This window comes from Aulostomus chinensis, chromosome 3 (assembly GCF_037954235.1).
Source record: "Aulostomus chinensis isolate RoL2024-O1b breed Wild chromosome 3, RoL_Achi_v1.0, whole genome shotgun sequence".
Classification (NCBI taxonomy): Eukaryota; Metazoa; Chordata; class Actinopteri; order Syngnathiformes; family Aulostomidae; genus Aulostomus; species Aulostomus chinensis.
The window spans coordinates 4,181,834-4,196,539 of NC_141322.1; the positions used below are offsets into that span (position 1 = coordinate 4,181,834).

Consider the following 14,706-nt stretch of genomic DNA (forward strand, 5'->3'; position numbering starts at 1 on the left):
TTGTCATCATCTCAAGCCTCCAGCCTCCAGCCTCCAGTCTCCCGTTTCCCCCTTGTGTTCCTGTCTAAGTCCTGTAATTAATAAATACCCCTTCTCATGTACACTCCTTGTCCCTGTCTGCTATTGGGTCTGTTCCTCGCTGCCACCATGTGACAGTCATCACGGGGCAGGCCATAGGAGTTACAGCAGCTGTTGTCTTTCTGTCTCGATTTTCAGTACTTCAGGGGCCCGTTTCACAAAGCAGGTTTCGTGAAAACTCAGGGTCTATTAACCCTGAAATAAGGAAAACTCGGAGTTTTCCTTTTCACAAAGGGAGGTAACTCAAACCAGAGAAAGACGGTTCACTCTAGCCTGTTTCACAGACAGCGGTAACTTAAACTCTCGGTCAGTTACCGCAGTAACAGACGCCCTGAAACTAACCTGGTCGGGACCAGGTTTTTGTCAATGAACCTCGAGTTTCTCGCTGTCTCTGCCCACTTTCAGAGCCACATCCCCCATTTGATTTCTGCATTCATTCAACAGCAGGCGTGTTTTGGCGAGTTTCTCAACAAACATGGCATGTCCTTTTCTCGATGATCCCGTGGATGAAGGTGCAGCATTGCTGCGCAGGGAATTAAATATACGTTGGGAGATGGAGATCAGACCGCGCATAGACGTACTTGCTTTTCCAGACAGTTATCTTTTTGAGCGGTACTGTTTCATGTCACAGTCCATCATCTTTATACACAACCTCCTCTGTCCTTACATTAACAACATCACCAGTCGTAGTCATGCTCTCACGTCCCAGCAGATATTGTGTGTTGCGCTGCGTTTCTTTGCCAACGGAAGTTTTTTGTACAATGTTGGAGATGCTGATTACCCGAGTAAGGCAACTGTGTGCAGGGCGATTAGAAAAGTGTGCCTCGCATAATATGTGATGCCACACACCTCATTACCAATGTGGAGGCCAAGTGGCCTGGGTCTGTGCATGACTCACGGATGTTTCGTGAGTCTGACCTTAGCAACAGACTGCAAGGTGGTAAGTACAGCCTGAAGATTTGCACAATATAAGTCAATTGTCTCCCTCCTTTAATACACTCTAAGGTATCCACTATACATTACAGGAGAGTTTGATGGCCTTCTGCTGGGTGACAGGGATACCCATGCCAACCCAGGCTGCTGACCCCTTACCCTCACCCTGAACCAGGCCCCCAACAGAACTTCAACTGGGCTCACTGCAGGACCAGACCAGAGTCAGTGTAGGCTAATGTCACTATATTCCACCAGAATGGGAAGAAATATAAATGGGAGAAGAATCAGTAATGTATCAAGATGTTACTTCTATAGGCCTTTCTGGATCCCCCACTGTAAAGGCAGCAGACAGCGTTTGTTCATCCTCTTCATCCTAGAGGAGTGATGTTTCAGTGTACTTAAAATAACATTGAGCAAAATCTTTGAAGAATTTACTTACAGTTACTGTCTGTTGTGGCACAAGGCAAATGGCACCATCAGAATCTGTTGGGAAATAAAGTCATGGGTGCATATAAATCGAGCCATATTACATTTTATGAAGGCACTGGTGTCTTGGGGTTGGGTTCTCAGGATGAACTCCCTCAGCCACTGGCCTTCCTACACTCTGGCTGAGGGCCAGCTCCTCTGCCTCTGTTAGAGGTGGTGGTGCTGGGCCACCACCCGTTTTACAGGCATCTGCCTTCTTTCTGTTGGCTGAGTAGAAGTCTGTGTTAGTTTAAATAGGCTGACTTATTTAAGAGAACATGATATCAATGAAGACATTTGTGTATGAAACCAGCACTATGTTGGGGATAAAACAACTATTGTACAGTCAAACAGCCACTTAACATTTGATTTACAATGCAGAATCTGGGGTACCCCTGAGATGGTCTGACTGTTTGCATCATGTTTTTATGCTTCATTTTAAGTTGCTGCTAAGTGCGTTTCTCTCCCGCGTAATTGCATCTAAACCATATAAATTAATGCGCTACCATGTAAGCAGCTTCCTCCGTAATAATCATGATTCCAAAGGACTACATTTAAACTCACGCATTGACCTGAACAGCAATGTTCTTCCACGCCATCTCTCTTTCTTTTGTAGCTGTAGCGGTGTTGCACTTCTTTTTAAAAACGTGTTGGAACTCTTCATATGTTCGCATGAGGATTTCCAACTCCACTGACGTGAAAAACAAAGCTCTCCTCCTCTCCGTTGCCATGGTGACTCGGTGGATCGGGGCTCCATTTATGCTGGCTTTTTAGAGTTGTTGTGATCGTGCTTTACCCCAGGTGAACCTACTCCGAGTTGGTCAAACTGATTCAAATCCGCTGTTCTGAAACCGAAAACTCAGAGTTTTCAATCTCAGGGTAGATCAACTTGGAGATCAGGATGAAAGTCAGGGTTTGATGAACCTGCTTTGTGAAACGGACCCCAGTTCAGTCATTACACATTTTGACCAGTCGAGTTTCGATTATTTTTGTTAACATGTAGGCTAAGCAATGTTAGTGTTTTAAGATGTCCATATTCCTAATCTTTTTTTTCCAATTCTCGGATATTGACTCTGCCACAGAACACACATTTACAGCTATGACAGTAATATGTTGTTATCATGCAAATTGATTTAATACTGGTCAGTGGCAACTACAAACTTGGAGGAAAAAAATAACAGTGCTGTTAGTCTTAGCAGAGCACATGCAAGCCCTGATACCTCTGCTGCTTGTCCCTAGAATAGGGAGCACTTTTGTTGATGGAAATAGTTATTAATGAGCACATAAATAAAATGAAAGATTTTTGTCAACAAACACTGTAAACCCAAATAAGTTAGCGGAACTCAAAAAAGTGAGGCTATCAGTTGCCACATTTTTTTTGAGTTCATAAATTCAAACATTTGAGTATATCAGAGCTTAAATATTTGGAGTTGATATTAGATATACTGGGCTGCACGGTGTTGCAGTGGTTAGCACTGTGGCCTCACAGCAAGAAGGTTCCGGGTTTGAGTCCCGGCTCGGGCACGGGATCTTTCTGTGTGGAGTTTGCATGTTCTCCCCATGTCTGCGTGGGTTCTCTCCGGGTACTCCAGCTTCCTCCCACAGTCCAAAAACATGCAATTGCGGACTGGGCTGATTGAATACTCTAAATTGACCGTAGGTATGAATGTGAGTGTGAATGGTTGTTCGTCTCTCTATGTTGGCCCTGCGATGGACTGGCGACCTGTCCAGGGTGAACCCCGCCTCTCGCCCGTTGACGCTGAGATAGACTCCAGCCCCCCCGCGACCCTTAATGTGTAGGTATAAGCGGAAGATGATGGATGGATGGATTAGATATACTTTACTCATAAATTGAATTGTTACGGCCCTGGCTCATAGGGCCTTAGTGTCTGTCTCCTACTGTGTGTGTGTGTTTGGATGTGTGTGTCCATCCCTCTATGCCTTTAAGAGGACTCCCAGGTCTACCACTTCCTGTATTCGACTGATTGGTGCGGTGACCTGGAGATTGGCCCCTCCAATCAGAGTGCGACACCTGACTACAAAAGCCCTGCTGTCCTGGCACACCGGTGGCAGACATCTTGTGTAGATACCATTTGCTGACCTTGAGAGAAACTGCTTTGACTTCAATCAGCACTCGTGCTTTGCATAATCCCAGAGTTGGGCAAGGCTAAGGTTTATCTATTCGTCACATACTGCATTTCACATATGTTTGTTGTATTGTTAGTCACATTAGGTTTAACGATTAAGAAACACCCAATCATGATGAATAGAGTTACTTGTAGCCGGAGTTGAGTTAAAATGTTGCTCGGCAACCAGCAAGCAATTCCCACATACTAACTTCGTGCTCTCAGTGTCATCACTGTTACACTATCAGCATTTAACTTAATCAGTAAGACTCCAAAGCAGTAGAATTTACAGCATTCCCTGCTACAATCTTAAATTCAGTGTGTTATTAAAATGCGAGCATTGCTCCGCGGTCATGGTAGTTTAACTAGCTCCCCCCTCTCTCTCCCTGTAACCATGGGCCAGTATTAGTTTGATCTCCGTGACACTTCTTCTCTGTCACGGTGATGGTCTGCTGAACACATCAATAGCAGGCTGAGCCAATCAGTGCCTGGGTTGTTGAGCCGCAGGGCTGAAACCCCAACCAGACCCCAGTTTACAAAGCGGGCCATGCATCGCTTGATTGACACTTGACACCAGCCTATGAGATTATTTCCAAATATAAAGTAGATATTCTTTGAGCCAATAAACTGACGAAAAACAGTACAGAGCATGAGGGGATCAGGTTTCATGGGCAACAACAGGAGGCTTGAGCACCGGCGGTGCGTAAAGTTAGCGTGGCTGCGTAAAGCAGCGCTGTAGTCGTTGAACCTGGTGAACACGACAGAGTGAGAAAAGATGGCCAGGAAGGGATTTTTCGCTGGAGGAAGAGGTTGAAATGGTGCTTCAGCTGTCCGCTTCGGACATTCGGACACTGCGGTTGACCGGGCAGACATCAGTCAGTGCTAACAGGAGTGGACCCAGACTTGGAGCTATGAGGGACCGATCCAGTTGTTCCAGATGTGTGTTCATGGACAAATAATAAATAGTAGGCTGTGCTATGTTTGAAATGCTGTTGTGTACTTGTCTTTACTTCTGCCGACCAGTCAGCAGCCTGATTTGCATGAGGAATGTGTAAAGGAGCTGCGTCAGAGGGGGGAAGGGTCAATTAATTAATAATTAATATGTTAATAAGCCTTATTATCTAATAAATTCGTACTCATTAATTAAAGTTGATAACATTTTCTAACAAAGGTTAGTTGGTGTGCTAATAAGCCCAAAAACCTATTTGCATAACAAGCCTGAAATATACTCATCCCCTTTTCCCCTTACCCCCCTTTTCTACAGTGCTGTGAAGGGGATCACCATGCTGACTAAGGAGCAATCTGAGCCTGTTGTTTTGAGAATGAGCTGCCAACCCTTTTCGAAAGAAAATAAATGAAAAAAACATTGTGGAAAGCTGTTTTTTTTTCTTTTATTCAAACGTATTCAATTATCAAGCATAATTAACCTACAATTGATTGATTTTGCAAACTTTAATACACTATCACCTCTAGTGTGTGGCCCGTCTGTTTGTATATTTTCTTGTATGTGGCCCACTGTGAAAAAAGTTTGGACACCCCTGCTTTAAACCTGTCACTTTTGACGGTCAGGAGGCCCTAGTTTGTGATCCTGTTGGTAAGCGCCCGGTGTGCATTCTTAGAGACACAGCTTGTTCACGCTCTGTGATCCTCTCCTCTGTCCTGCCATTTTCTAGCCAGTCTGCCTGTGGTTATGGTTCTGTGTTGCAAGGTGTGAAAATAGGATATTTGCTTCGACCCTTTCACCGTGTTTATGTCCAGTCGGAGTTAGTCTCTGGCTATTTCCCTGTCTCTGTTTGTCCCGAGTTGCCCATGGAAGGTGTTGGTTTCCTGATGGAAAATGATATAGCGGGAGGGAAAGTGACTCCTACTTTGGAGGTGTTAGACGCTCCCCAGCGCACCACACCTGGTCAGGTAATTCTCAAAACCATAGGTAGGTATCCTGCTTGTGTGGTAACCCGCACACAGGTCAAAAAGAAAAAATAATACTGTGGGTAAAGAGGCAGTGTCACAGTCCGATACTGTGCTTATGTCAGCCTTTGCAGATCAAGCTGAAAAGGGTTCCGAGACTGTCGACTGCAGGGACAACGCCACTAAGTCTGTGCGCACGACAGGTCCTGACGCACCTGTTGGTGACCGTCTGCCTCTTCTTGTGAGTCGGGCTTTACTACATGAAGTGCAGCAGGCTGACCCTACATTAAAAGTGTTTCACAAAGGTGGTGAGTAACAGCAACGCAACTGAAGAGTGCATTGCATATTACCTTGATGATGGTCTTCTGATGTGCAGATGGTCCCCCTCTGTAGCCGCTGATGAAGAGTGGAGCGTTGTTTACCAGATTGTCATGCCCGCTGAATATAGGGAGCATGTGTTGTCCTTGGCACATGAAAGTGACTGGTCCTGACACTTAGGCATAACAAAAACGTACCAGCTAATATTAAAACATTTCTTTTGGCCCAGACTTAAGGCTGACGTAGGACCCAATCCCAGTAATAGGCGAACCATTTGAACGCGTTATAGTTGACTGTGTAGGGCTGTTGCCTAGGACAAAAAGCGGTAATGAATTCCTACTGACTATAATGTGTGCTGCTACCCGGTTCCCAGAGGCAAACCCCCTGTGCAAAATCACTGCCAGCTCCGTGGCGAAGGCTCTAACCAAGTTCTTCTCCACATTCGGCCTTCCCCGTATCATCCAAACTGACCAAGGCATAAATTTTCAGTCAACACTGTTTAAACAAGTGCTCCAAACACGTAATTTTCAGCATGCCGTCTCCAGTGCGTACCACCCAGAGTCACAGGAGGCGCTTGAACGATTGCATCAGACGTTAAAGTCCATGCTTCGTAAATACTGTATGCAGGAACAGAAAAGTTGTGATGATCGGATCCCTTTTGTGCTTTTTGCCACCCGTGAAGCTATGCAGGAATCCTTGGGGTTCAGTCCCACTTAGCTCGTCTTCGCTCATAGTCCTCGCTGTCCGTTGCAGGCGTTGAAGGAGAAGTTGTTGTCCCCAGGTACCAGGTCTGACACCAATGTGTTAGATTATATTAGTGAGTTTCGTGAGCGGCTGCACAGTGCAAATACCATTGCTCAGAAAATGCTGTGTAGCTCACAGTTTGCTATGAAGCGGAGGTTTGACCGGTGCGCTGTTTAACGAGACATTAAAGTAGGGGATAAAGTTTTAGCCTAGCTAACAGTGCCCGGTTCAGCTTTGTCTGCCAAATTTTCTGGCCCGTATACTGTCCATGATCAGCAAAACGGATTATGTGCTCAGTACTCCTGAGTGTCATAAGAAAACCCGTGTCTGCCATGTGAATATGCTGAAGGCTTATTTCACTCGTGAACCTGTTTCCTCTGGAACGGTGTTAATGGTGTCATCCTCTGAGTCTCAAGATGATGATTTGGCACGCTGCGTGTCTCGTCCCCAAAATGCTCACCTTCCAAACTCTGAGATGCTGCAGGAGTTGCCGTCTCGGCTAAACCATCTCACGCCTGACCAACAGCGTGATCTACTCGCGTTAGTGGCTCGTTTTCCCTTAACTGTTCGGTGATGTCCCGTCGAAAACCTCGGTACTGTCCCATGACATTGACGTGAAGAGCGCACAGCCCATTAAACAGCATGCTTACCGTGTTAACTCTGTCAAGCGCGCACTCTTGAAACAGGAGGCAGATTATTTACTGAAACACCGACTGGCCCGGCCCAGTTCTAGCCCGTGGAGTTACCCCTGTCTGGGCGGTACTAAACCCGATGGTTCCTCATGATTTCTTACCGATTACCGTAAAATAAATAACGTCACTGTCCCCGATTCCTATCCAGTACCACAGACGGAGGATTGTATTGATAATTTGGGTGCCGCCAAATTTGTCAGTAAATGCGACCTGTTAAAGGGATACTGGCAAGTACCACTAACCGAGAGCATCAAAAATCTCTGCGTTCGTAACTCCTGACCATTTTCTTGAATACACAGTCATGCCATTTGGCATGTGTAATGCGCCCGCAACCTTCCAGTGCTTAATAGACTCTATTTTATATGACCTGCCAAACTGCAATGCTTATTTAGATGACCTTATTGTGTAAGTTGACTCCTGGGAAAAGCACATGCAGGTCCTCGAACAAGGGAAAAAAAAAATCACCCATCTGTGCTAACCACAGCTAATTTAACTTTTAGGTAGACACAAGACGAGGAGCTACAGTTAGCTTTCTGCTGCAGAGAATAACTTTTAGCTGCTGCACCCCCCCCCCCGCGCCACACACTCAGAGCCTGACAGTTTAACCTGATGCAGCCTCACCAGTTTTTACAACTACATAACTTTTGCCATGCAACACAGCTAACATTAACTGGCGAGATGACTTTGCATGTTCGCTTGCTGCTAACCTAAAGGTTTACCAGTTAATTATTTTGAGCATTCAGATTTACAGTGTATTAAGTTGTATGTAAGCTATGTTTTAAGTTACTCTTACTTAATATAGCCATAGTTCAATTTAATCAAAACATATCAGTTAAAATGACTCAAAATGGAACATGTTAAACGAACTTGACATAATTAAGATACTAGAACTTTTTTCAACTTTGAGTATGTATAACTTAATTTAAGTATATTGAACATTTGGGTTTACAGTAGCTAACTACTCATCTGCAGATGAATCCCTAGTTAGCATTGCTCTGTAAGATGCCTGTAAGATGCCTTGATAAACTTGGGAATTCATTTTGCCCTTAATGACTTGTACAGGCCCCGAAGCAGCAACTTAGCACCAATCCTCAATGCCCCCACATGTGGTGCCATTCTTACATTGTATGTAAAAAAAAAAAAAAAGTTTAATCTTTCATCAGTCCACAAAATATTTTTCTAGTAGTAGTAGTTGTGGAGTCACAAGGCGCTGTTTGGCAAATTGCAGGTGGAAAGCAGTGACTTTGTCTGTTGTCCTGCCATTGACACCATGCTCATGAAGACTCATGAATTGATGTTAACCAGTTCCAAGAATTGTTGTTGTGATTGTTGTGTGAATATTATTTGATGATCCATTTCTCCCTCTTGTAGATGGAGGTAATCGGAGAAAGCAAAGGAGGCATTGGTGACAGCAGTTGTGAGACACTTCAAGTCTCATACTGTATTTCTAAGGGCAAGCTTGCAACAATGAATGAATGTCAGCAATGTAAAAAAGCTGAGCATCCTGCCCTGGAAAGCCGCTCTCTGCAAAACATCAGGGACTTCGTCCGAAATCGCGGTGTGACTCTAAAAAAACAGGCATTGAAGTGTTAAAGATGTTAATTGCTTGTTTTGATTTTTTTAATCAAAAGATGTTAAAAGCTAAGTCGGCTTTAAAACACAACTTTAAAACATAGAAGCAGGTTGTTTGCTGCTTGTTGTTTTTTAAATGCACAATTCCATATTTATTTCTTTTTCTTGAACGACGTAAAAATCTAAGTTTGCTGTAAAAAGCAAAAGTTGGTCGTTTGCTGAGGGAAAATTTTAAAGCTAAGACAAGATGTTTTGCTGGAATTTAAGTGTCTCTCTGTGCACTGACTGGTGTTTGTCTCAAAAGACTTAGCACACTATCAGAACATCATCCAATGCCCTTAGACCCTCACATGGACTTAGGAAGAACCCTCAAGAACCCCCCCCCCCCCCAAAAAAATGGGCGAAACCTCAGTGTGAGCAACAGAGGAGGGATCCCATGTATTTGATAATGAGTGACATAGCTGTTGCAGACCAAGTGCTGCCTATGTGCGTCTGTGTGTGTCAGCGGTGTTGCAGTAGAAATTAAGACTGGAGTAACTGGTACATTATAAGAAACCCAGCATTTAAGGCACCAGCAAACCAATGGATGAAAACAACAAATAGGTTGCAATCATAAAAAAGGTAATAATTATATAAAATGAGTCCTATATACAGTACGTGGGCTACAGTGTTAGTTAAAATGGGTCCTAACAAATCAGGTATGTCCTTGCAATGCACAGTCTGTTGCATTGTGTGTTGTGTAAAACCAACTGTCCACATATATTCAGTGTGTCCTATCAATGGACAATGCCTTCACTTCGGTTTTGTGTTTAGCCATGTCCCATTAATGGGGTATGACCCTTTAATACACCCTAGTGACATTTTTGTGTGTTGTATAGCTACTGTCCGCACAAATTGAGGTAGTCCTCTTAATTTCTGTTTGTGTCATGGGCGGGGCCTATTCATCTCATTATCTCTGTCCGCCAAATGAAGCATGTTGTCAGGTTGTTGTATTTTGGGCTGTGGGTTGTGTATTCAATATGTGACATTTGTATTCTGTGGCTCAAAATAGATTTTTTGACATTCACCACATCTTTGTGAAGCAAATGGAAAGGGGTGTCCACCTGTTTGAGCAGCCGTGTCCATCTAGTGCATATAGGCCCGTGTGTGTGTGTGTGTGTGTGTGTGTGTGTGTGTGTGTGTGAGAGCGAGAGAGAGAGAGAGAGAGAGAGAGAGACTGAGAAAGAGAGAAAAGAGAGAGAACTGGCCTTTTACGCAATTCTTCTCAGGTACAAGCAGTCAGGAATCCCAAACAGGCGCAGTCCCCAGGTAACCAGGAGGTGTAACAGACAGTGGAGGGACCCACAGGGGTGGGACAAACACCTGCACAGACAGCAGAGACACAGCAAGAAAAACACAACTGAGGGTAAAAATAAATGAAAAAAATACTGCCCAGGTGAAGAATAGTGCCCCCAAAAAGATTTAGAATTTTTTTTTCAATTCATTTTACAAAAAATAATTCCTTCAAAAATTTCTATCATTCCCATCTTTGTTTTTGTAGTTATATCTTTGCTAAGGCAACCATGAGTCAGTGTCATGGACCTCAATGTTACATAATAAAAACCATAATAAATCTTCATGTATTATGTTGGAGCCCTTTACAGTGTCCCCAGCCCATAAATGCAGCAACCCTGTACATACCCAAACAATCACAGGTCTACCAAAAGAGCCTCACACCCAACAACTCAAAGATTTATTTCACTCTCACACCACATACGCTGCATGCCGTCATCCATCTCGCCTCAGTGGTGTTCTTACGTGGGACATGCTAAACGCAGACAACCCAACCAAAAGAGCCGGCCCCTAAAAGCTGATGATCAGAGAGGTGGCGTTTGCACATCCATCACTACGACAGACACAAGAACGGGCGAAGCTTATCAGTAAAGTCACAGTTGGTAAACGAGTAGAGGAGAGCTGCAGTATCTACATCGTAAAAGGAGACCAGACCCTCCTCATGCACCACAAACACCCCAACCTGCTGAGGGCAAGAATTCTCACAGATAAGGACTACAGGGTCATCAAGAGCGTAACTTTTTCTATTATTTAACCATATAGTCCAGTAACCGTTCTGAGGGCTGGGTGAGATCGCGTCCTTCCTGTTGACAGACTCTCTGGCCACCCCTAAAACCAAGTCAGCCCCTTGAACTATCTCAAAGTAAAATTTCCCTGAGGAGATGCTTTGCTCTCCTAAAACAGCAACACATTCAGAAAATCTCTCTGGGTTGTATGGACACTTCTTCTTCTTCTTCTGGCGTACATAAGTTCCTTTTCTCCTGTCATCAGACAGGAGGAGGTCAGGATGAGCTGTAAGAGGGTCAAAAGTCATGTCAACCCAGTACCGCTGGATGCACCTCATCTCAGCTACAACCAGTGTCTTCATGGCTGTAGTGAGTGTCTCAATCAGCTGGGCCATACTTTTCACCACTGCTCCCTCATATGGCAGTGGGTTGAAGTGGACTTTGGTCCAGTCTTTGGAGGGTAGAGCAGCTCTCAGGGCCATGAAGCTTTTCTGGATGTCGAGGTGGTCTAGGGCATTGGAGAGCTGCTGCACCTCAGAGCCTTTCTGCAGCAGCTCAGTGGTTTCTTCTTGCAGCTCTTTGATCAGGTCTTCAGCCTGACTCTTCACCGTCCTCTGCTTCTCTTCGATAGACTCCAGAAGCCCCTGATGGCTCTTCTCGACCGTCTCTCTGACAGCAGTGAAGACCTGAACTCCCTCATTTATGGCTCTGTCTGCACCCACCTCACTGAGGTCAACTGAGAACTGGATCGCTTGAATCTTTTGTTGCCTCTCCCGGATCATTTGCTGAATATCAGCATCAGTCTTCTTCAACTGAGATGACCGTCGGAACAGAGCAACCATCTCAGACAACAGAGTGTTGATCTTCAACTCAGGTCTTGAGGGAAAGTTCTGTTTACACATGGGACACCAACACGGGATGTTAAGATCCCAGTGACCAGTGATACAACTCTTACAATAGTTGTGTCCACACGATGTGGTGACAGGATCCGTGAAGACCTCCAGACAGATGGAGCAGCAAATCTGTGCTTCAGACAGCAGGAGGATGGCAGCAGACGTACCTGCACACTGAGAACACAAGTTACATTTCTTATTGAGTGTTTGTGGAGAGATTGAAATACGACTGCAGGAATGTAGGGGAACAAACTGGCAACGCAAAGAATGTCATTTAAAGACCGCACAGGTCTTTTGTAGATAAAGGACTGAAAGACATTTCATTTCAGATAATTCATCGTGTGAAAACTGCAATATGAATGAAAATCAGAGATAGTGATGTCACTGGTCTGCTCAAATGTTCTCATCAGTGTAATCGATGAAACAGATTTCACTGACGAGAGCATCACTGCCTTGCCGAGCCCGACGTGCTCTCTGTCTGTCTCTAGCCTCCGTCTGCCGATGACATCACCATGACACGAACTGAACATTCCCGTCTTGATTCTGGAGTGTCTCTTCTTACTCTGCTTTGCGCCGGACTGTCTCGGGAACTTCCTTGTCTGTCCTGTGATGCCATTGTAATGTTTGACCCCAGCTGTCAATAAAACGCACAGAGTAGATGTTACTGTCTTGAGATGGTCTTGCCATTGACAGGGATTCATGATGCTCTGCCACCCCCCCCCCCACACACACACACACACACACACACCCTTAAAGGAGCTCTTGATTGGCTCCTGTAGTTCATTAGGTGAATTTTGCCGGCTGCTGCTGGCGGTTGCTCACAGCAACAAGCAATCATGTGAAAGTTAGCAGAATAAACACAGAAGATAAGAGACTCAATATCACTGATTAAAGAAGAATGGAAGGAGCCACTAGCCAAGTCTTCACGGCATGTTTTGTTAACTGGTTGGCTCAAGTATCCGCCCCCGCATGGCAGTTTTAGGTAGGAGGAGATCCAGTGTAACTGCAGAGTTCAACACTTGAGCCTGCGAGATCCACATGATCTCACCAAGCCAAGACTTCTGTTGTGAAGAAAGTCATCAATTTGGAATGAGTAATGGTGGCTGCACGCTGTGAGTGGCCCCTGATGACATCACATGGCATCGCTGCCAGAGAGAGGACAGATCTGCCAGCTGATTGACACAAATTCCAAGTTGATTGGAATTTGTTGGGCGGGGCCATGGGATTTGTGACATCACAAAACCTCATTCAGCTTCCACCGGATGATGTCACAGTGCGTCACAGGGCTGTCATCATCACCGACATCCTCCAGTAACAATGCTTCATCTTTTAGTGGGTGTGACTGGATGTAAAAGGTTGTCAACTTACCAATATTCCCCTTCAGGTGATGAGGGTGAGAATAAAGTAAACCTGATGAGAGGTGGTGGATGACGGTGCTCCTCCACCCTGCTGGTCCTGTTATAAATCCAGGGAGACCTCAGTCATCCTCAGACCTCAGCCATCTCAGCCTGAGTGTCGCTGAAGTTCGACCAGTCATCTCGACTCCGCTTGTTCGTCTGCTTAGAATCAGCAGTTCTCTGCCTAGAACCCAATCGGCTCTGCTCAGACAAGTGGGTTCTGTCTGCTGACACAGCACAGCAATGACCTGCTAACAAGAGGCGAATGTCTCCTCTGGACTGCTGGACTCGGGCGGTACGTAAACCTCCACAGTGATTCTGTGCAATGAGTGATTGATCGAAATCTCCATTTTTAACATGCAGAAACACCCCCCCCCACCCACCAAAAAAAAGAAAGAAAGTGAAAAAGCAAAAGTGAATTGTCAAAGACAGATTTATTCCTATTTCCAGACACGTCTGGAAATAGGAATAAATCTAAACTTATGAAATTCTAAAGATGCATCAGACAGCAAATTTACTGCAGAGGTACTTGACTGCATGCTGCTTAGTTTCACTTGAAAAATATCCAAACTTACTTGAGTCACTTATTTATGCTCACGCATACAAACACACTTAAATGTTCTTAGAACACGAGATGAGAACTTCTCTGGTGACATCATCAGATCAAGGTAACAGGACCTGAGGTTGGGGAGGTTCCAGCAATGCTGGAGACGCACCAGGTCCGTCCCAGCTGAAAATACTGAGAATTGTGTGTCACACTGTTCTTGAGTCTTTTAAAAACAACTAACAGCCGCTATGTCTGCTGACCCAATATCTAATAAAGGCTGAACACAAAAGAATGATGGAGCTCCATGTTCAACGTGAGGAGGAAATGTTGATGTTTTTCTTCATTTTTGTTTCATCTTCCTCTCGTTCATTGTTTACATTGTTGTATTTCTGTTCTGTCAAAGTTTGTGTTCACGTTATTTCAAAGTCTGTGAGTCCCTTTAAATCATTCTTTTCCAATTTATTTTTGAGGGGCTTTTATAGGGGAGGAAAAACAAGTTTGACTAGAAAGATGTCCAATGGGTCATGAGATGAAATGTTTAGTATTCAAAATGTTTTTAAACTCTTTTAAGAAACTGGAACATTTAGAGTTGTGTGAGAATTCATGATTCCATCAAAAGTGAACTAAATATTCCTTTTATTTATCCTGCAATCTTATATTTTTCAATCAATGAAATATTGTTTTCATAAAATGAACAATTTCTAGCATTTTTCAAAACCAAATTTAAAAAAAAAAATCCCAATTAGTCAATCCTTTATATGGATGAATGAAAACCACGAAAATGTAAATGAATGCTATTGAATTAAATCATTAATTTGTAATACAATATATTCACTCATATCAACTCATATTATATGCATAGATATATAGATACATATATACATATACAAATACAATATTGAAGCCGAATTGGATCCATCTGTCCATCCATTTTCTTCCACTGTTAAAGGTCGCGGGGGTGGAGCCTATCCCAGCA

At 44.2% G+C, this 14,706-nt stretch overlaps 1 protein-coding gene across 1 annotated transcript; it reads right to left on the reverse strand.

Moving 5' to 3' along the window:
• Positions 1–10,444: 10,444 nt before the first annotated feature.
• LOC147267405 (nuclear factor 7, brain-like) lies at positions 10,445–13,165 on the reverse strand. The gene is made up of 3 exons (XM_086200568.1): positions 13,155–13,165; positions 12,349–12,420; positions 10,445–11,960 (listed from the first exon to the last, which is right to left on the reverse strand). The coding sequence occupies exons 2-3, from the start codon at positions 12,400–12,402 to the stop codon at positions 10,722–10,724; spliced, it is 1,293 nt and encodes a 430-aa protein (XP_086056694.1). The 5' UTR covers positions 12,403–12,420; positions 13,155–13,165; the 3' UTR covers positions 10,445–10,721.
• Between the last annotated feature and the right edge of the window lie 1,541 nt (positions 13,166–14,706).

Excerpts from the sequence above, each read along its gene's own strand:
- LOC147267405 (XM_086200568.1), bottom strand. The coding sequence starts at position 12,402 with ATGGCATCACAGGACAGACAAGGAAGTTCCCGAGACAGTCCGGCGCAA. Across the intron at positions 11,961-12,348 it reads ACAGTCCGGCGCAAAGCAGA|TGTGCAGGTACGTCTGCTGC; the intron begins GTAAGAAGAGAC and ends TTGTGTTCTCAG.